General features: G+C 36.1%; 1 protein-coding gene across 1 annotated transcript; it reads left to right on the top strand.

Annotated features, from left to right (window-relative positions):
• The first annotated feature begins 732 nt into the window (after positions 1 to 732).
• LOC101899934 (putative uncharacterized protein DDB_G0277255) lies at positions 733 to 22,293 on the top strand. Its single transcript, XM_005188322.4, has 3 exons — positions 733 to 3,603; positions 16,195 to 16,263; positions 20,719 to 22,293. The coding sequence occupies exons 1-3, from the start codon at positions 2,242 to 2,244 to the stop codon at positions 21,298 to 21,300; spliced, it is 2,013 nt and encodes a 670-aa protein (XP_005188379.1). The 5' UTR covers positions 733 to 2,241; the 3' UTR covers positions 21,301 to 22,293.
• Positions 22,294 to 22,503: the final 210 nt, after the last annotated feature.

Raw genomic sequence — 22,503 nt, 5'->3', positions numbered from 1 at the left:
TATCGTGATTTCAACAGACAGACAGATGGACATCGTTAAATTGACTTAGAATTTTATGCTGATTATGAATATATATACTTTATGGGGTCTACGACGAATATTTAAGGATGTTACAAACGGAATGACAAAGTTAATATAACCTCCTTTTCAAGGTGGAGGGTATAAAAATACTAAAGCAAGCGCTACGCCGGGAATGTGACAAACTACCGCAGAGCGACATACGGGCAGCGTGTTTCATTGGCCGTTTGTACAAATCTACACTTATTCTAAAATTTAATGCTATTTCTGACATTTTTTGCTTTCATTCAACAAAATTTGAAAAAAAAAAAAATAGAAATTATGGCGTTTGGCTTAGTTGCAGTTTTTTTATCTCACCCTGAATAAGTGGGCCATGTAGTCCCACGTTTTGGTATAGCCCCATATAACGGTGCCTCCCGATATTCGGTATTTTGATCATTTATTTACCGAAAGAGGTTTTTAAGATTTTAACGATTTTTTTTTTTTTTTTGAATATTGCCAAAATCATTCCAAATGGTGGAGGGTATACAAAGATCGGTCCGGTCAAACTTACAGCTTTTTTACTTTGTGCAAAAATATACTACAAAGGTGGCGTTAAATAAATAATATAGGTAGGATCTAGAATCGATATTTTAAGATGTTTCAAACACAATAACAACATAAATATACTCTCAAAATTCCTATTTGCAACGAGTTTGGAGTTGCCCCTTTATTCTCCGATATGTTTACCATATGGATGTACATGTATTTAATCTACTGACTTTCACACTTATGTGCGTAGGCATGTCCATACATGTGGCAACACTTTGCAGTTTGAACTTTGAAATGGAAATTTCACGGCGACTGTAACCGATTCACTGTGCAGCATTAGTACTGGCAACAATGGTTAACTTGTTGCCATATTAGTCGGGTTGGAGTGCCGATTGATCGATCCGTCAGTCAGTCGGTCAGACAGTCGTTCGGCCGGTGGGCCGCACGTCGCACCGTTAAGCAACCAGAGAAACAGCAACAAAATGCTGAAACTTAACCAAAAATACACAATGCGAGTAATCGGGGGCTACCACAACACGATGAATACGACGACGACGACGACAACCAAACGACAACAAATGAGTTAGTATGGATCGCCAGGCGCATTGTTATTGTTTTTTTTTTCTGTTTTCATTTTGGAGACGACTGTATGGCAACGACAACAACAAAAAGAACAACAGCAACAACACGCTCCACAATCGACAACGATGATGACAACAGTAACAACAACCACGGAGACGACGACAATGGCAATGACGTTGGAGCATGCCACACATACTAAGGCCAGTCAGCCAACAAACCAGCCAGCCAGCCAGCTAAACAACAACCAACCAGTCAGCCCCAACAACAACGACAAGGAACCGCATCACACCACACCGCACCAGAAGCAGCAAGCTGTCGCAGCACACAGACGGCACAACACAGTAACAACATTAGCAGGCACCACTACCACAAGCAGCGGCAGCAGCAACGTTGGCGGTGTGTTAAATAAAAAAACATATGAAATTAGTACAATTCGTGATTTCAACGGTGAACGACGACGAAACGGTACGTATGTGCGCGCTCGAATGTGTTAAACAACAATCAAGTTGCGGCTGCTGCAAACCCAATAACAAACAACAAAAGCAACCCACCAAGCACCACACATACCCCACCAGCGAGACAGTCAACAACAAGAGAAAAACCCGAAATACAGCATCAGTCGGCCAGTCAGTCAGCATCATCATCATCGGGCAAGCCACTGCTGAAGAAACCCAAAACCAGTTAAGATCAACGTAAATTTTTGGCCAACAGCCACCACCAGACCAGATCCACTACCACCAACAAAACGCCGAGATAAAAATAAGACACAAAAATCATCTGTTTTGTCCACCAGTTGGCTCCAACAAACTAAACAGCCATCCTGCCTGCCCCCAAAAATAATCGATACACCAATCGAAGAGCAAGTGGAGGGTAAAACGTACGCAAAACAGGGAAGTAGGAAGGTTTCAAACACTTGTTGGGAACCCAACCAGCCAGCCAACCTGTTGCTCACATGAACAGGCTCGGCCAACAAAAACAAGCTGTTTTCCATACTACTTCTTAACGCACCCCGTCCCTTCCCTCCCCTTCTTTGGTTACTCTTATCTCTGTACAAGCAACCACCCCACCCCCTCAAATTCAGCCATAAACGATCTCCTCCGCGCACTCAAAATGTACAACAAAGGCAACAGCAATTCTAGTTCTTCCGCAACAACGACTGCTACCTCCACCACAAATGCTAACGCGGCCACCAGCTCCTCCGCAGGCAACAACAACAGCTCTTCGGCAGGCCCAAATGATCGCATTGAATGGTCACGTGCCACCATTTTGGGATTTATCGAAGACTATCGACGGCAAAGAGTACTTTGGGACCCCAACACAAAGGGCTACCACATCAAGCAGACCAAATATGAGGCTCTCAAGGCTTTGGGCCAGAAATACGGTGCTGAAATTCGTTCAATACGCTCCAAAATCAAGAGTCTTCGTTCCTCCTTTCATCGGGAACATGGCAAGGTGATTAACGGCCGCCGAAAGGGGCTAAACTATCAGCCCATGTGGTTTGCCTACGATGCCATACGTTTCATACTGGACGGTGAAACGGGTGACTCCGATGAGGCAGATGGAGTACCCAAAAACGACAATCTGGATAGCACAAGTGAAAGCAACTTGAACAACAACAACAGCCTCACGAATAACAATAACAACAACAGCAGCATAAACAGCCTAATGGGCTGGAGTGGTCATGCGACCGATGAGGAACCACTATTGGAAGAGCGTAAAATTTCTAGTCGTGACATTGAGCATTTCAATAATCATTTCTTGGCACTGGGCTTGCAAGCTCGCCATCCCATGGCAATGTTGGCGGCAGTGGAGGCAGCTGCGGCCGCTTCGGTTCTCTCTGCGGCAGTCCAAGAGAAACGACAAGAGCAAGATTATGCTCTACTCAAGCAACAACAACAACAGCTGCTGCTGCAACAACAACACAAGCACAAGTCTGATAACGACGATGACAATAGCGAAAACGGCCATAGACATGACAGCTCTTCTTCTCCATCGCCGCTAAAAATTATCGAATTATCCACCATCAGCAGTAATAACAACAACAACGACAGCGTCGGCAATGTCAACATTATGTCGTCTTCTACCAACACCACCGCCAACACCTCCTCCTCCAACACCGCTTCTGCAACGCTCAACCCAATTTCGAAACCCTTTGCAAGTCCAAAACCTTCGTCACTATTAGCTGGGGCTCCAACAGCAACAACAACAACGACTAAAAGCACAAGTGCCACGGCCATCACACCACCACCTCAAACCTTGCAGCCACCAGCGCAATCTCAACAACAACAGCTACCCCACCACCAGCCATCCTCAACGTCGACGTCGTCGGTGACGACGACAGCGGCCACTACGTGCTCCCCAGAAAATTATAATGTTTTACACGGATCACGTAGCTTAGATGAAAATTCTGCCATTGCTATTGGCAACAATGCTGCCGCGACTGCAATTTCCAGTCTTCCGATAACGGCTGTGGTAAGTAAAGCACACACAACAAAAACACACTCTCCTCGAACAGTCACAGTAAAAAACGCAACAACAACGGCAATGCGAGAATAGCAGCAACAATAAAGTTGAAAAAAATACAAAATAGTCGTAGTATATTTGGTAGTCACTCGTGTCGTTGTTGTCGTCGTCGTAGCCGTAGTCGCCGTCATTGTCGTTGTTTTGTTTTCCTTTTCATATCTTTTTGTTTTTTCTTGTTTGGGGTCTGCCTTATGACTACATGTGATCGTTACACTCGAAGAAAATCAAAGTTGTTTCACTTAATAATAGGTATGATCACTAATTGATAACAAACCAAAAAGTAATCAAGAATTAATATACAACATTTAAAAAATAAGAACATCATTTATTTGAACTTACCTGTCAATATTCTAATGGGTTTGGATTTAATTGGATCCACCAATTTTATCGAATTCATAAAAGTTCAAACAGTTAGCACAAATAGGCTTATTTAGAAACTTCTTGATGTGAACAGAGTTGTAATGTATATCTTCAATATGAAGAAATTCATAAAAAACCTATTTTTGAAACAGGCAGCGGTTTCGGAGTGGATGCCACAATTTAGAGACTTTAATTTAGTGTTTTTTTATCGCTAATATGAAATTTCTGTTCTCATCATTTCTGTATCAAGTTGTTATTGGAAACAGTAATAAATCACAAAACCGGTCATATATAGAAAATAAATAAAAGTATATGACAATCTCTTCGTAGACTCATTTCACATTAAATGTGGTAATTTTTAATAAAAAACAAGAATTATTACAGAGTTTATGAGATATTACCAACATTCGCATCTAACACATTATGAAATTTCAACCAAATGGATAAGTAATCAAAAGCAAAATCCGACTTTTAGAGTTTACGATTCTATTAAGAGCAAGGTCTACTTTGCAATCGTTGATTTTGCCCAATCAGGTAAAAATCGATTTCATATTTTGATTTAAAAAAAAAAAAAATCGACTAAATTCGATTTCTATTTATTTATTTTTTTTTTCATGTGTAATTCTGCCAATAACGATCGGTTTTTGTATGACAAATGCTAATGAAAAATATGATGAATTAATTTTGAAATCTTAAAAAAAAATTAAAAATATGAAAAACTCATTTGGATCATCATACTGAATCAGGCCCTAAAATTCGAAGAAAGATTGATAATATCCAAAATCGATTGCAAAAAGACGACCACAATTTATAGCACCGACAAAATATAAAGATGGGACAATACATACTGAAAATATAAACACCTGGTGCATATGTCTCTATTGCAATTATACAATAAAAAAGTAAGCAAAGGCTATAGTCGTGCGCGGCAGACCATGTGATATCCTACAACACTACAATATGTTGGAAGTCCCTTTATGTCCAAATCCATTTCGTAGGATTTCAGTTTGAAATGGTGTCATAGAGCACTGCCCAGATGTTACCCCTAGCATTTTGACCAGGAGCATTTACCCAATACTTACGCAGTTCGTCGTGTTTTGTTAGGTATTAAAAAAATTTCACACGAAAGTTTTTTTTTTTTTTCTAGACATCTCCCCTGTCCTTAACTCTCATCTAGTGCAAAATTCCATATCGATTGGTTTTCAATTATGATATGTAGAGACACTGCAAAATCAGAAAAATTGAAAATTCGATAAAAAAAAATGACAAAAAATATTATTTTTTTGGCATACTTTAGCGCGATTTTCTTAAGTATTATCCTATTCTGGCAAGAGGCCATTCCGAATTGGTGAGAATTGTCAAAATCAGTCCAGCGGTTCTTGAATTATAATATAGATTGTAACTATTTTGCTATATATCCGGCTATCAGCATCACAGTAAAGTGACCTTTCAAAGTATTTGTGATTTCACCTGGATTAAAAATATTCGCGGCTTAGTTAAAATTTTAGAATGTTTTTTCATAAAAGTTATGGTTTATTTTACCCCCAAAATATTATCCGATGAACGTATCTGCATAGCAAAAATCCGGGTTGATTGGTTTATAATTGTGGCCTGTAGAACAGCAGCAAAATCAGATTTTTCTGTTTTTGGTCCATTTGAACCCCTAAATATTTTGCGATCATCTCCAAAAACAATAAGCTTATATTCTGACCGGCCTGAGGATCGGGCCATAACTGCGACCTGTATTGTGATTACAAATTAACATGGACCGACGGGTATAAACATAGTTAACAATGCTAAGTAATTTTAGCCCCTAAGTCACTGCTTAGTTTAATGCGACCAATTAGTACCATTAATGGAACACAATTTCGAGCTCATATTTTTAGTCCACTGTAAAAGTTATTTGCCATGCAGTTCTATAATTGTATATTCACTACTCACGTGTCACTCACAAACCATTTTCTTAAAATGCATTTATCAAGTCTTTACGTATTTATGTCTCTGCCCTGATATTCTGTAAACCACGAACATCCCAATATTATTACTACTGGATCTTTGAAGATGGAATAAACGGTTTCAATTAAGGTGAACAGACTCAACAAGTTTGTTTAAACCTTGCCTTTTGTGTGAAAATTTTCCAAACTACCGCACCGTAAATTTGTATTAAACTCTGGTGTAGAAAATTTACAACAGCACCAACAAAATTGACTTTTTACCAATGCGCAGGGATCATAATAATTAATTTATCTTGAATCTCGTATTGGGCGAGCAGAAACTTAGGTTTGGCAAAACTTTGTATGTCGTAACAGTAATGACCGACCAACTCCAAAAATATATAATCACAAATCTCAGGCAAAGCGAATATCGCATTTTCCTCTAACATACAAATTTTGTAAATTATAAACTAAAGTTCCAGTTTGAAAGTAGTTCGATTTCATTGTATTAATTATATATTAATTCCAGTAGTTCGATTTCATTATATCTATATATATAAAAGAAAGTTGTGTTAGTTACTACGCTTATAACTTAAGAACCGCTGGACTGATTCTAACGATTCATACAAATTCGGAATTGTCTCCTGTCCGAAAAGGATAATATACAAAAAAATCGCGTAAAAATGTGATACATTAACATTTTCATTTTGACTTTTGAAATGTACAATAGTAATGTTTTATTTTGCATGATTTTTTCCATTTTGACTTACTTTTTTCTAATGTACATTTGTAGTGTTTTTTTATATTTTATTTTTGAATTCGAATATTAATACCAATTTATTTAATTGACTTGATTTCTTGAGAACTGAAATTGATGGCGGGTTACATGGAAGTGTAGTACCGAATTATGTGGTGGCGTAACGGAATAGACGATATCGAAATAATTTAACGCGGTCACGCCAAAGTTAAAAGATAAATTATTTTTCAAAATCGCTAAAAAATCAAGAAAAAGAGATCTTATTGCAAAAACTCTCAAATCGGGAACAAATCGAAAAAAAATTTCTATGGAATCGAATTTTAAAATAATAGTACATTCTATTGACAAACTTAAGGAGGATCTTTAAATATTTGCTGTAAAAAATCAGAAAACAAGTTGAAAATTTTTTCAATTTGTTATTCTTCTTTTGTCAATTTTTTTCAATTTGTATTATCATATTGAATTCAGTGGATTTTTTGTGAACAAAATAATGATTTCTATCCTTCCAGAAATTCTTCCCAAATATTCAAGATAACTTAAATCGCTTTTGCAGGTCATGATATCGATCATAACTCACGGATAAGGGTACAAACCGATTTCATATTTATATATCCATCGTATGATTTAAGCTATTTTTGGGGTCATGCCCACTTTTTTCATTTTTGGCCTTATTTGGCAAAATTTGAAATTTCCAGAGTAGGGCCCATATTGGTCTTGACCACATTTATCAATTGATTTGGCTAAAAAATTGTATATACGCTATCCTGGTGTATGGAACCATCATACAGATAATTGTCACCTAGGAATTTATTTAAGTAAAGCCCCCACATTGGAGTATCCCCAAGTCCACTTTCACATCTAATGTGTGTTCAGAAAAGAAAATGTTGTATTCTATTGAATTTGTAACCCCCAAGAGAATATTGGTTGAGAACATAGATTTGGGATGCACATCTATATGAAATAAATTATGAAAACATGGACAAATTACAAATATAAGAAAGTAGCACGGGACAGAATATTTGTTGAATCGTCGTTGAATTATACTATGATAAAAATATGGACTTACAACTTACAATTTACAACCAACTTACAATTTAAATGGCAAATGAAATTAATTCCCATGGGTGTAAAATTGCTATATTTTTGATTTGGTCTCTGTTTGTCATATTGGATTATAAGCGGTAGAAGAAAGTTTTCAATGTAGGTCGATATTTCGGAGTAGTGCCCATGTAAAGGTACCTCCTGATTTTACCATATTTCAAAAGATTTGGCTAAAAATGTATATTTGGGTGGAATCTTACACAAAAATTGCAACATATCTACAAATTTTAGAATTTTCTCCATGTAATAGTACCCCCTCAAGTCCACGGCTTAAATATAGGTATAGGTATTTTAAAACACTTTTAATCGACCAGTACGTGAACAGATATCAGTCATATCTGTGAATAATTATACTTTGACAAATATGCCTAATAGACAAAAACTACAGGCCGGCAACGCGGACCGGGCCAGCTAGTTAATAATATTTTAACATAAACAATTATTATTATACCCTACAACACTATGTGTTGGGGGTATTATAAGTTTGATTGGGCCAAAAATTATGTAACACCACGAAATATTGATTTCCCACATAGGAAAGTATATATGGATCTTCCTATCTCGCCGAGCTGAGTTGATCTAGCTATGTATGTCCGTCCGTCCGTCTGTCCGTCTGTCCATGTTAATTTGTAATCACTCTACAGGTCGCAATTATGGCCCGATCTTCACGAAATTTAGAATGGAGGTGGGGCTAGGGTCAGAATAGAACCCTATTTCTTTTGGAGATGATCGCCAAATGTTTAGGGGTTGAAATGGACCAAATACTGAAAAAATGTCGGATTTTGCAGTAGCTATACAGGTCGCAATTATACACCAATCGACGCGGAATTTCGCATGTAGTCAGAGTTTAGGGCGAGGAAGAAGCCTACCAATTTGGGTGGTCATCGGATAATATTTAGCGGGTAAAATAGACCATATCATTTGTGTTGAAAAAATTCAAAATTTTTCATTAAACCGCGAATATTTTTAATCCCGGCAAAATCACAAAGCCATGACAAGGTTACTTCTGATCTTTACATTGATGTTAACATCCAACAAAACGGATATATAGAAAAATATGTGCGATATATATGTCTATCAAAGAAGATATGCTTGAAAGATCTCTTATATGTCGAGAACGGCAGAATGGCCTCTTGGCAGGAAAGCAACAACGTCTAAAAAATCGCATAAAAATATCTCTCTAAAGATGAAAATATTGATTTTGTAAAATTTTCTCATATTTTTTCAATTTTGTCATATTTTTGGCATATTTTCAGTTTGAATTAAACATTTGGTAATATTTCTACAGCTAACAAAACTAAGTAGTTAGGATATCAAGATATCATATACAGATCACATTTATGGCCCGATCTTTACTAAATTTTGCATAGGGATCAGATGAGGGTCAGAATAGAAGCCTACTCTTTTTGGAGATGATCGCCATATATTTAGGGGTTGAAATGGGCCAAAAAAACTGCAAAATTGTCAGCAGGTCGTAATTATTGCCCGATCCTCACGCACATTTGAATGGGGGTTACCGGACATTGCAAAAGCCAAGCAGTTTTGGATGGCCATCCAAAAATATTCAATGTGTGAAATAGTTTGCCAACTTTTGTAGACAAAATACGAAAATGACCATTCCAGTGACTTTTTGGAGAATTCACAAATACAGGAAAGACGCACTTCTGACTATTTCGTTAACGCTGATTTCGTTGATGAATATAGTCAAATGTCTGTATCTCATATAGATGCGTTTCAGTCAAAAACCAATAATAAATGTTAATCTTTTGCCACTTCTGAGAGATTATAGGTCTTCGGAAATATTGGTTCCAGATCTAGGAAGACCATTTACGTGCAACATCTACCAATAAATTGGAAATGAGCAAATTAGTTTAAGTTGCTATTATTCGAAAATTAGAGAACGAAACCTGATGGTTTTCTTTTATTATTTGTCACAATATCTTGTGGAATTCTTTCGAGTATTTCGCCTATATAAACTGTATCATTTATTATAGTGTTGTAGGGTATTCAACGGTCGGCCCCGCTCGACTGTAGCCTTTGCTTACTTGTTTTATGTAGTACAATTGTTTCTCTTCATCTTGGCATCGATTAGGGAGTATTGAGAATGTCTTCGTTATTCAAAGTCCAGGTAGCTACGGAGTGGATCGCATATGCATTTAGCTTTTCTTTCCAACCGACAATTTTTTCGAGTGTTCCCAGATGTTTTATACGATTTTGTACACTTAGAAAGCACACATTCCTACAAACATACGTTAGCATAGCATACAGCCACTGGCTGACTGGATTGTTTTTGTTGCACTGTATTTACTCATTTGCAACTCAAACCGTTGAACAACACACAGTCTGTAAAAAAAAGTTGTTTGTCTAGTTTCTCTCACTCTCTTGTTGTTTGTTTTGCGTTTTCATTTCTGGTCCGTCTGTCCGTCGCCGACTTGTGTTAATTTGGCCTTTGAATATTTTGTTTCGAAGATACTTTGACAGTTGCTGCACACACATGTTAAGATCGTCGTAAATTGTTGTTGTAGACGACAGTGGGACAACAAGTGGCAAGCAATGTGTGGTAATTAATATTCGTGCCGATTTAAAATGGTTTAAATTTCCTTCTGCAGGCAATATGTGCGTTGACCGTTGTGCGTTTTGTTTCACTTGCTGTTATTTCGATCAGTTGTTTCTTTGTTAGTAGCTTACAGTTATTTTGCTAATGTTTAAAAAATTTGTCTCAGTCAAAAACGAACGCCATGCCTAACTATAGGTTTGCCTGGTTACTTTTCGACCAGAAATTGTTCAACAGCTTCTTTCTGAGAAAGTTTTCTCTGAGAAGGTATTCTCTTTTGCAATAAAATTGTAAAAAGTAAACACACGAAATCCCTGCAAATACTTGCAAGCAATCAGCTGAATTGTCAAAAAATAAATGTCTGCTTCATTGAAAACCTAACTTTTTGACAATATTATGAGCCGCAAAATAAAATAATTCGGCTTGCGATTTTTTAAAATTAAGATGTTTTAAAATTGCTTGCCCAAATATACTTAAATCACCGAAAGGAGAAAAACAAGTGTAGTAAGTTATTGCTTGAACAGTGAAAGAACTGTCAACATTTTTCTGTCGAATCGTTCTGTTTTGCAGATCTTTTGTGCTAACAGACGACTTCCACTAACAATTTGCAACAATTGTTACAAATTTTATGGTAACCACGCATTCCTTGTAATATTCAATTTTCGAGTTATATTTAGTACACAGACTAAGTATTCGAGTGAATTATTCACGTTATAGAGCATAGGATCTAGGTCAGTCGATACACATTTCATTCATTTACTCAAAGACTATGTACAACAGCACGAACAATTTAATTTCCAGAAAAACTCATTTCAAGTTATCGATTGAAATTCGACTTCCCAGTTCACCAGGTATAAGTGCTTATTTTCCGTGTAACTCCATATCCAGTTGTTGATTTATGCCAAATATCAAACTCTTGAATTTATACCCTCACTATACCATGAAGGGTATTTTAAGTTTGTCATGAAGCTGAAACTCATGAAACTGTCACATATCTGATGCATCAAACACGATAGTTGCATCAGATATGTGAAATCGGCAGAAAATGTATATGGGAGCAATTTCTAAACCTGAACCGATTTCAATATAATTGAGAAAATTATTTTTGTTCCGAATTTCGTTACGCACTCCAAATTTTAAGACTATATTTGTAATCGATTAATATATATGTGCATACAAAAATTAAATTATTTGTAGGTTCCTCCGGTTCTGATGCCATATCACCCGTTCCTAGTGGAATTTCAAAAATTTATAAATATAGCCTATCAGGCTATTCTGTACTACACAGGGTTAGATAAAAAACTGCAACAAAGTCAATTGGCATAATTTTTACATTTTTTTGCAAATTTTATTGAATGAAAGCAAACAAATGTCGGAAATTTGTTCGAATTCGTCACGTTTGGCACAAATTATTGCCTTCAAACGGCCAATGGAACCGTCACACTCTGTCCGAAAGTTACTCTGCGGTATTTTGACCTATTCCCGGCGCCAACCTTGCTTTTCAAAATACTCCAGATATAATAGTCCAACGGATTGGTATCCGGAGATTTTTGGAATGTCCAAGGTCTGCGGCCAAAATGCTTACTCACAAAAGGCTTTAATACTCCATCCAGAATCGGTCGATTAATACAAGCGGAGAGCGAACATCGGCTGTTATGACGACCCACACCATCTCAATGGCCGGCGCTTGAGTTCTGGTGGGTAACCGAAGGTGCACGTTTTCAGCTGACCTCTTTGGACAACGAATGTTTTCTCATCGGAGAAAATCGGCAGTTTACCACTTTCGGCCAAGCGAAGCAGCTCTTTTGAGTCTATTATCTTTCTGTTGCTGTGTAAGTTCTTGCACTTTTTGGAATTTCAAAAGCTTTACCCCGAGCTCATTTTTCAATATTTGCCGAATGGAATATTGCGATATGTTCCTCTCACGAGCCATTTTTCGGCCACTGCGACGCGGGTTTCGATCAAGTCGCTCCTTTACTTTTCGAACCATTTCTGCTGTTGTTGCTGTTTTTTCCGTCCACTTCCTTGACGTCGGGCTACGCTACCAGTATCACGGTAACGAGCGATGGTACGAGATACAAAAGATTTATTCTCATTTAAATGCCGGAGTGCTCTTATGATAGCCACTTTTGGTCACACTATCACGCTTGAATTCCATCACGAATAACTTTTTTCTGGAAAACTCTTACCAAAATGCTTTTGTACGCTTGTAAACAATATAATGAGCTGTCACTGAACTAATTTTAACAGCTGTCGGACGAGTGCCTTAGAATTGACAGCAGTCTGAAGTTGGTTGCAGTTTTTCATCTCACCCTATTGCAAATGTAATGACAAATTTAATTTCTTGCATTGATCAAGGCAAAAAACAAACAAAGATATGGTGGAAAATTAAAAACTTGAATTTTTATGGCTTCTAAAAGACTAACAATTTTTTTCGAATGTGGGAGTAAATTTTTTCATTCAGTCAGATCACATCAATGCCGTTTCCGTTGTTACAATTTAAAACAAATACCAAAGAAACTTCTTTATTTTATGTAGAACCATAGCATTCACGTTTACATTGTCCGATTTGCCTGGGTTAAATATAATCCCATCTTATGGTGGAGGAAATAAAAAGTAATGTAATAGATTGCGTCGCACATAAAGAGAAAATAAAGCTCATAGGTGCTGGGTAACGTGTAAAAGGGCTATAGACTCAAAATGGGGTTTCAGTCCAAAAATAATACACTGGCTTCAAAAGCGTAATCTGATATATTCTAACATATGCATTAGTAGTCTGGTGGACTGCTATGGATAAAAAATATAATGCCAAATTACAACAAGAACAATACCAACTAGGGCTTTCGAGACAATTTTATAGGTACGCCCAATATATATTCAGATACAGTATGTCGCGGCCATAGATTCAGGGCGACGGACGAGTATATAAATAAAGGCCATGCGACATATCATCAAAAATTTTTACAGTTAACAACGGGAGAATCTATGGAAAAATGTGTATCGTACCGGATACCTGAAACAATTGTAGCTGCCTCCTGTGAAACATTAATTCCCACCAGAGACTCGTGGATCGACGGATTCCTATCACAAATGCTGACTGGAATCTGTTGTTATCCAGACTATTCAGTGCTAGGGGGAGAGCGAGACTGGGGCTTTTTATTGAAGAACCAAATACCATAATATCTTTCCGCTTACCCGACCATAGTACAATCCTTCAGTTGAAGGTCCGAGCGATTGCGGAGTATCTGAACTGACTTGATGCCAACAAGAGACCGTAAACGTCCTAACAGAAAGTAAGATTTATAAAAAGCTATAATACCCAAAAGTGTAAATTCAAATGAATTTGAAATGTATAAATTCAAACAGCCACTATTCACAACACGGCTCAGTTCGCATTATATGGGTATCAGGTCATGATTAAATTAGAGGTAGAGGAGATAGCGAACTCTCTCGCCAAAACATGCAGGGAATTAGCAACAGTAAACTTGGACAATCCAGTGGCGCTAAATGCACCCCGTCTTAAACACAAAGGCAAAAAACGCCAACATATCCCTTAGGTACAATGAAGGAGGGGGGAAAACACAAAAATTTTTATTACATGGTAAGAAACAGATTAGAGGGGTAACGTGCATCCTTACGGGCACCAGGGCCTACAGGCTCGTTTGAACAAGACAGATAACAGCATATGCAGAGCATGCGGGGAAGATGATGAAACGTTGGAATAATTTCTCTGTCAATGCCCAGCATTTGAAAATATCTGATCCCAATTCTTAGGGAACTACTCCATACCAGCCAGACCTTAATCAGATCATGGTACACGAAATAAAACAGTTAAGTAATTTGACAATTCAACTGAATTTCTACCATAATTGACTGTAAACTTCTTTCAACAACTACTTAGTCTTGAGCGAACAACAGACCTATACTGGCTTAAGGACATGTGACAATTGTTTCGCACATCTTTTTAACCTAATCTAACAGGATACTGCAACTGGTCCTTAGGATGCTTTAGACTAATATTGCGAATTGTTACAAACGGACATGCAATTCTACTTATATGCATACATGTATATCCTATTCTTATTGTCTCTGAAACCAGGATCGTGGAACTAAATTGGCAGCTTTTGTCGTAATCATTGCATAATTACGTATGTATGCATGCATGCTCCACTGTATCATTTAAAACGAGAGAGATTCTATTGTGGTTGTCGTTAGCTTTTTTGGTTTAAGCTAATGCGACGTATTTTTTCCTTACACACTTCTTTTCTTGTTATTGTTGTTGGTGCCGCGTTACTGTCACTGGGATGGTATTGTTGTTGTTGTGGAGCTCTGTGTTAATTTTATATCAATACACGTGAAACAGTCCAGCCAGTTCACTGTCAGCCAAGTTAGTCATTCCGTCAGACATTTAGTCAGTCAATTCACCAGCCACTCATTAAATGAGGCACTCACTCTGCTGCTATATCTGCATACACGCACACACATAGCACCTTCGTATGGATGCACGTACATACATACTGACAGACATACATTGTATGTACGTAAGAAATGCGGTATGAAACGATGAAATGTGATGGTGTTAATGTTTGTGAGCTTTTTTTATTATTATATTTGCCCTGATATTGTTGTTGTTGTTGGCTCTGTTTTGCTCGCTGCTGTGCCGCTTTTGCTACAGGCGGCACACTGTTGGACAGTATGGTGTGCGTGTATTTTGTGGTTTTCACCACAACATGCTGCTTCACAACTGATAAGCTTTACGAAATCGTAAATGTGTCGCATTACTTTAGCTCTTCAAAAACGAAAAAAAAACGAATTCGTACCTCCCCCTCCAGGCCCAACGAATACCGCATTTGACCATCAAACTTCCTGCATGAAATTGAGCTTACGTTGCATCAGCTCGATTTCTACTTCTTATGGTCTGTTGTTGGTCGATTGGGTTGAGTGTGCCGCCAATAATGAAACTCCAAACACTGGTTAAGAAGTCTATTGAAGTAGTAGGAATCGTTGTGATTGTGCCACCATCACAAGACTTTTAAGTTCGATTTTCTCAAGAATGCTGCCCTTGTGTCCGAAAACTTAATTAAGTTTTCTATCAAAATAAATTCTTTAAGGTTTTATCTCGGGTAGATTGGGTAGATTTTGTCCATACTTAAGGTGTAATCAGAATTTTTGTTACAACTGAATGTAGTGTCGCAGACAGTCTTAACATCTTAGGAAACATCCAAAGCCTGAAATTTCAATCAAATCTTTCAAAATAATAATATGAGATTCTTTTTTCCAAAATTTGAAATCTACAATTATAGTTTCCTTATGTTGCAACTAGTGGTCTCTCATCGCTCAGATTTCCTTTAACCTAATCCTTGACCCAATATAGTTAACCAAACTTATATGAACCGTACTTCTACATAAACATCCGCTAGATGCGCCACTCGGTACAAACTCGCGCCACTGCTGTTGGACCCACTGTTCCAATGATCATTCAAACATTTGTGCAATCATTTCCCAACCTTTTTTGTTTCATTATTTTTTTTTGGTTTACTTCGTTTATGCAGCGAACGCGTTGCTTATGGCGTATGCAACATTGCTGTAGCGATTTGAAAGCAGGGCAATGCGATAACCACAGCATGGACTTAAAAATGGTTCGTTGGTTTGGGTTTAAGTTGAAATTTGGGTTTTATACCAATGACATGTTGTTGTTATTGCATTAGCTTCCATCATAGCTACGAACTAACTGACTGACTCATTCACCATGCTATACTACTGACTGCCACAAGCCACAAACAACATTCATTAATGCATTTCACTTCTTTTTCTCTTGTCTTTTTCTTTTACAGACACGTACCTCCGATTTCGATGGCAGCGAATACTGCAACATCAGCGCCGAGGATGTTAAGACCGAAATTGTAAGTTTCTTGTGACTCGTTTTATTTTTCTTCTTTAGCTTTAAGTCGACTTCTACCTTTTATGCCTTGTTGTTGTTGTTGTCTTTGAAATGGAAGTTTATAGCTTAGGCTGCCGTTGCCGTTTAGCTATTAAGCAAAGTTTTATGGTCTTGTAAACATGCATTTAAATGTTGGTCATGTTGTATGGCGTACTAATGACTTCGAGCCATAATCATCAACAACAACAGCAACAAAGTTTTCTTTCAGAGATTAGGCTCACATTAATTTTTATAGCATCAATCAAACAGGGCCACAACCAGAATAACTTTCTATTTAACTTCACGTTGAGGAGTTTTGTGTCTCTTCACATTTCATCAATAGGGCCAGAGCTCTGTGATGAAATTTCCAATATTTGCATTTCTAATGAGTTTGATTTGAACGTGCCACAACTGAAGAGACCCCGAATCGATTATAGCTATTACTGCCATTGTTTAAAATAAAAGCTTGATTCTCACAGACGTAAATTAAATTTGTTTTGCAAAGACAATACACAAAGTATATGTTACTTATCATAAGCTTGGACCTATCCTAACCTAGCAATGGTGTGGTGGAAATGTAGTCTTTAAACATTCAAAGAGTGTAGTTTTCCTAAGCGGGACAATAAGGACAATACTAGGATGCAAGAGACAATGTTTTTTTAGTCACCCATCGCAACAAAAAAAACTGAAGAAAAGTGCACCAAAAAAAAAAATAATAATAATAATAATAATAATAACTAAATAAATAAATGCTGTAGTAACTGTTCCGAACTGTAGGAACTGTACGAAATTTGAAACAATTTCGGTGAATAACGTCGGGAGGAACAGTTATGTAGGGGATATATGATATTGATATATGTATATATGATATTATATATTGACCTGCCTGCAGACAAAAGGCAGATCTGTGCAAAATTTTATGTTTCAATATGGCTATATATTTCGAGCAGTATCTGATGTCCGGTATCACATATCATTGTTGAGGAATGCATATTACGCATGTGAGGGACTCTAACACTAAATCGGATATATATATATATATATATATATATATATATATATATATATATATATATATATATATATATATATATATATATATATACTGGTGGCCAAAACTAAAGCAAAAGAAATTACAAGGAAAACTGTAACTTTTTCAAAAATTAAGAACATTTGAAAGTTTTTCTTGTTTTAAATTAGGTACTTTATTCATTTTTTAAAAACCTAAAACATAATACCAAAATTCATTTTTATATAAAAAATAATGTTTGGTAAAGTCAATTAACCCGATTTTGGCTTGGACAAAACAAAAGCAACTCTGTTGTACATTCATATAACCGCTGCAATTTCAGTTGTTTTTACTGTGATATTTATCGCTTTTTGCTTTCTTCGACAATTTCGCTTGTCATAAATCCTTTTTGAGAAGTTTTTTTACAACAGTATGTGTTTTTCTTTTCGTTTTTTAAGTACTGCCCAAAAAAATTTTAAAAATGGCTAAAAGCAAATACACTACCTGAATAAAACAGCAAATTATCAGTGACTATCAAAACAACATATCACAGAAAATGATTTCCGAGAAATATTTCACAAATATTTATGTGATTTCATAATTATTTCTGTATACTAAGTCGGATTTTTGAAACTGGATCAGTAGTAACAGGCCGTGAGGCCGTGAAAAACTTCAGCCCGTACTGATCCACAAATTGTGAGAGAAGCTAATAAATAACTATTTAAGAGTTCAACTGGATTGGTGAGAGAAAAATCATTGGATATATATATCGAGATCAATGCGTAGACGAGTAGTGGGAGCTGGTCTACATGCCCGTAAGACATCAAAAAACCATTCATGTCTGAAAATATCAAAATGGCTTTCGGAAACGATAATATTAAGTGGAATCAAGCTCAATGGAAAAAACATTATTTCTGGGATGAGTCTACGTTTAATATTAAAGGCTCAGACGTGAAAAATTTTACGGTGAGAAGACCAAAAAATGAAGGACTCAAGCCGCAGTGCTGCAAAGGTACAGTGAAACATGGGGGAGGGTCAAAAATGGCGTGGCGCTATTTTTCTTTCTATGGACTTGGGCCTATCCATAAAATAAAGGAAGTTGTGGATCGGTTTGTTTATTTACAAAGATGTGTTGGACATCACGTTGTTCCCTTACGCTGAGTAAAATATTCGGCTCATTTGGGTGTTTCAGCATGACAATGATCCCAAACTTGCATCAAAACTTGTCAAATATTGGTTGCGGCAGTCAAAAATCGATGTTTTGGCACGGCCGGCACAATCTCCTGAGCTAAACTCCATAGAAAACCTTTGGGGTATCGTAGACAGGGAGATCAAGCGAGATTCGGAAACAAATAAGCACAACTTTTTCCAAAGAATTCGGGAGCCTAGGAAAGCATACCCAAGGATCAAATTGAGCGTGTTATAGATTCTATGCCTCGTACGTGTGCAGCTGCTATCAAAAATAATGGATGCTATCGACTTCTAGCCAAAATTTAATTATTTTAAAATAAAAAATCAAAAAGTTGCTTTAGTTTTGACCAAGCAAAAATTCGGTCATTTTAGTTTTCCCATATATTATTTTTCGTTCAAAATTATTTTTGTATTTTTATTTTATTTTGTATTTCTTAAAAGTAAATTAAAGTCCTCATTTAAAACTGGAAAAATAATTACGTTTTGTTAATTTTTGTAAAAGTTACAGGACATTTATTGTCTTTGCGATTTTAGTTGCTTTGGTTTTGGCCACCAGTGTATATATATATATATATGGACAGATCCTGATAGAAAAAAGTACCAAATACCATTCTTGTGGAGTGCATATTACGCGTCTGGGTGACTTTAAACCCCAAATTGCATAAAACATATACATGAGAGCTATAGCTATATCTTTGCCGATTTTCACATTTTTCCAAATTTAAAGTACTTGCTTCTAAACTGAATTGGGTGCCAAAATGCAGATGATCTAGAGTGATATTGGCCATTTGGTGCCCAATTAACCCGAAATCGGTTAAAGATACATATCAAAATTTGTCTACATATTAAATATTGGTGTCAAGTTCCCACTAGAATAAAGTCAGACAAGTTTTGTACTAAATATATTCGCATATAGTGGAATTCTCTAACTCATTTTTTTAGTTAGTTAATCGGTAACTTTGAAGCCCGAAATATTGGTGTAAAAAAGAAGTTAAAGGTGAGAACTTTAGTATTTATCGGTAGGTCTTTGATTTCGTCGCTAACTTACCAATAAATTTCGTTAATTACCGAAATTATAAGCATTTGTCAGTAACTCAAAAAATGAGTTAGAGAATCGCACTACAGAAATATGTTTCACTCCGCAACAATGTCAAGTACGAGAGGTCACACACAGCTAATTTTTTAATTCATTGTTTAGTGTAAAAAAAATAAAACATAGCTCACATATATTAATTCGTAATCAATAACGATCTTTGTTTAGAATTAGTGTGAAGTAAACACAAATTCTCAATATAAACGTATATTAGTTTTGGATAGAATCGCTAAATATGCACAGTGGTGTAGGGTATCATATAGTCGGCCCGCCTGAATGTTGTTCTTTCCTTACTGTTCTATTTTTTTCGATGCAGACTTTCGAATTTGCAAACATTGTTTTCAATCATCTGGTATTGCAGTATATAGTTTGTTTACATTACCTTTTCATGGGTTCTTTAATGATTTTCATGAGACCCTGAAGCGCGCGTTGATATAATTTTATATAAGTGTTTGCTGCTCCTCACCCACTTATGTCCTTTTTGTGCAATTGTTCTGGAGCCGTAGCAAAAATTCGATCAGAAGAATTTAGGTAGCGTTCTCAAAACGATATTTTCGTCTAATTCGGTACTTACCAACATAAATAACTATTAAATACGAGTATATGATGCATTTATAAAAAAGTTTGTCCTTAGAATGATGTATGGTATTTCAGCTTTGAAAATGCGTTAAAAAATGTTAATGTGTTGCGGAGTTATTTTGACTTCTTACTTATGAAATTTAATGAAGTCCCACATGTATACTGAAATCATAAATTGAATTGCAACATACCTACATAAATTGATGCAATGCATTCCTATCATCAGAAGTTACATGCAATTGATGAGGGCAAAAGAAAACTCAGCAAAATTTATAATTTCTTGAATTTCAGCACGTAATCCAAAGCGTAATTTTCTTTTCAATTGCGATTCTCCGACCCCCTTTTCAGCTGATATTTGTGATGCAAAATAATGATAATGTTTGTTTGAATTTTTTTTTTCAGTTTTCTTTCCCGAATCCTTGCATTGCTTTCGTTCTGCTGTTCAAAATTATAATATTCTTAAGTGCTTTTTTCACTCCCACTTCTTTGTGCTGACACAATTCTAAATTATTTTTCTCATCTTTTTCTTATTGTTTTTCTTTCTCTTATTTTAATCTATTCAACAGTTTGAAAGTGATTCCACCGAGCTAGCTATGCTTGAGAGCGCACGCACTTCCACTCCGGTACCATTGAATTATCACAAACATGCCACTGACTTGACAGTGCAACGCAATGGCAACTCTCTGGGTGGTGTTGGTGGCAGCACCGGCAGCAGTCGTAAACGTAAAGCTCAAATGCATTCAAATGCAAATCACACCATGGATGCCGATGCACCATCTCCCTCTAAATTATTACAACAACATTCCAATGCTATACACTCCAGGCAATGTGATTATCTGAACAGCAGCATTAATGGCGGAGCAGGATTCTCGGCCAATAATAGCAACAATAATAACCATCATGCTGCCTCCAACAGTAGCGGTACCTCTAATCCACTGACAAGCGGTTCAAAGCCGAGCAGCACTCCCATCGACGAATACGGGGTATTCGGTGAATATGTGGCCATAACCATACGCAAACTAAAAACGTCCAAAGCCAAAATAGTCGTCAAGCATCTGATCAACAATCTCTTGTATGAGGCTGAATTGGGCAAATATGATCAGGGTATACCCGCAAGTAAGGAACCACCAGAACTCTATAAAATGTGATATGATTAAAAAGAACTATTCTAAAATAAACAATCATTGTTTTTTGTTTTTAATTTAAAAGGAAATACAAATTATAAAAAAAGATAAAATAATGAAGGTGTTTTGCAATACCAAAATTGAAGTTTTTTCTCTAAAAAATATTCTATGGACACAATTAGAATGCATTTAAAATTAAATTTTGACTATTCGACCCTTCCGAAGAGTATGTATTGCAAACTGCCTTCATATAAATATCTAGAATTTGACCTCATTTCAATTCAAACAATTAATTACCTTGTTTAAACAAATGTTACCTTGAACACTAGTCAATTTGTGTTTCAAATCATAATCAGGGATAAATAAATGAAAACAAAATGTTAAACTATAATTAAAATAAGAAGCAACAATTTTGAAAATCAAACGTCAATGATGTTTATGAATTATAAATAATGTAAAATTTAAACAACTCCATAGCGGAGGAAAGAACTAAATTATTTTATTTTTTGATTGTTTTGTTATATTTACTACCATTATTATATACAAATATGTAAAACTAAGCAAATACTAATGCTACCTACTATTAATTAAATATAAAACTTTATCGAATAGTGTTGAGTTCACATTCGACTTGGGAAGATTTGCAATCAACACTCGACACTATTCAGACAACTCAGGTGCCTTTTTTTTTTGTTAGTCATTTAAGTTTTGTTAACGCTCACTCGCTCCCAGCTAAATGAAATTCAAGGGGAGTGATTGACATATAAGTACCTTATGTTATGAATATACCTACCTACCTTATTTAATTGAAATATGAAATGAAAGAAACATTACTTTTTTTTCTTCTTTTTTTCCACTATTTTATGTTCTCCACTTAATTTTCTTATATGGATCTTAACTTCTCTATACAAATAATTATTATTACATCTATAAACATGAATAAAATTATTAAATATTTAGTTGTATTTAATTGTTACTTAATATTTAATAAAAAACAAACTATTTGTTCCAAAACAACATCTGTCTTTTTATTAACAAATGCTATAGGTAAATTTCTATGTCAACATCAGCAATACAAAATTTTGTTGTAAACACTGATGTAAAAAGAGTTTGAAGTCAGGGTCGATTTTTGGCCTTCTGGCCTAAAAACTATGCTAAGGTTAAAAATTGTTTTCATAAAATTGTATTTCGGAAGTAACATGCCGTCACATAGCAGCTAATTTAAAT

The sequence above is a fragment of the Musca domestica genome, unplaced genomic scaffold, assembly GCF_030504385.1.
Source record: "Musca domestica strain aabys unplaced genomic scaffold, Musca_domestica.polishedcontigs.V.1.1 6, whole genome shotgun sequence".
Classification (NCBI taxonomy): domain Eukaryota; kingdom Metazoa; phylum Arthropoda; class Insecta; order Diptera; family Muscidae; genus Musca; species Musca domestica.
This window is presented reverse-complemented; position numbering and strand designations above follow the sequence as displayed.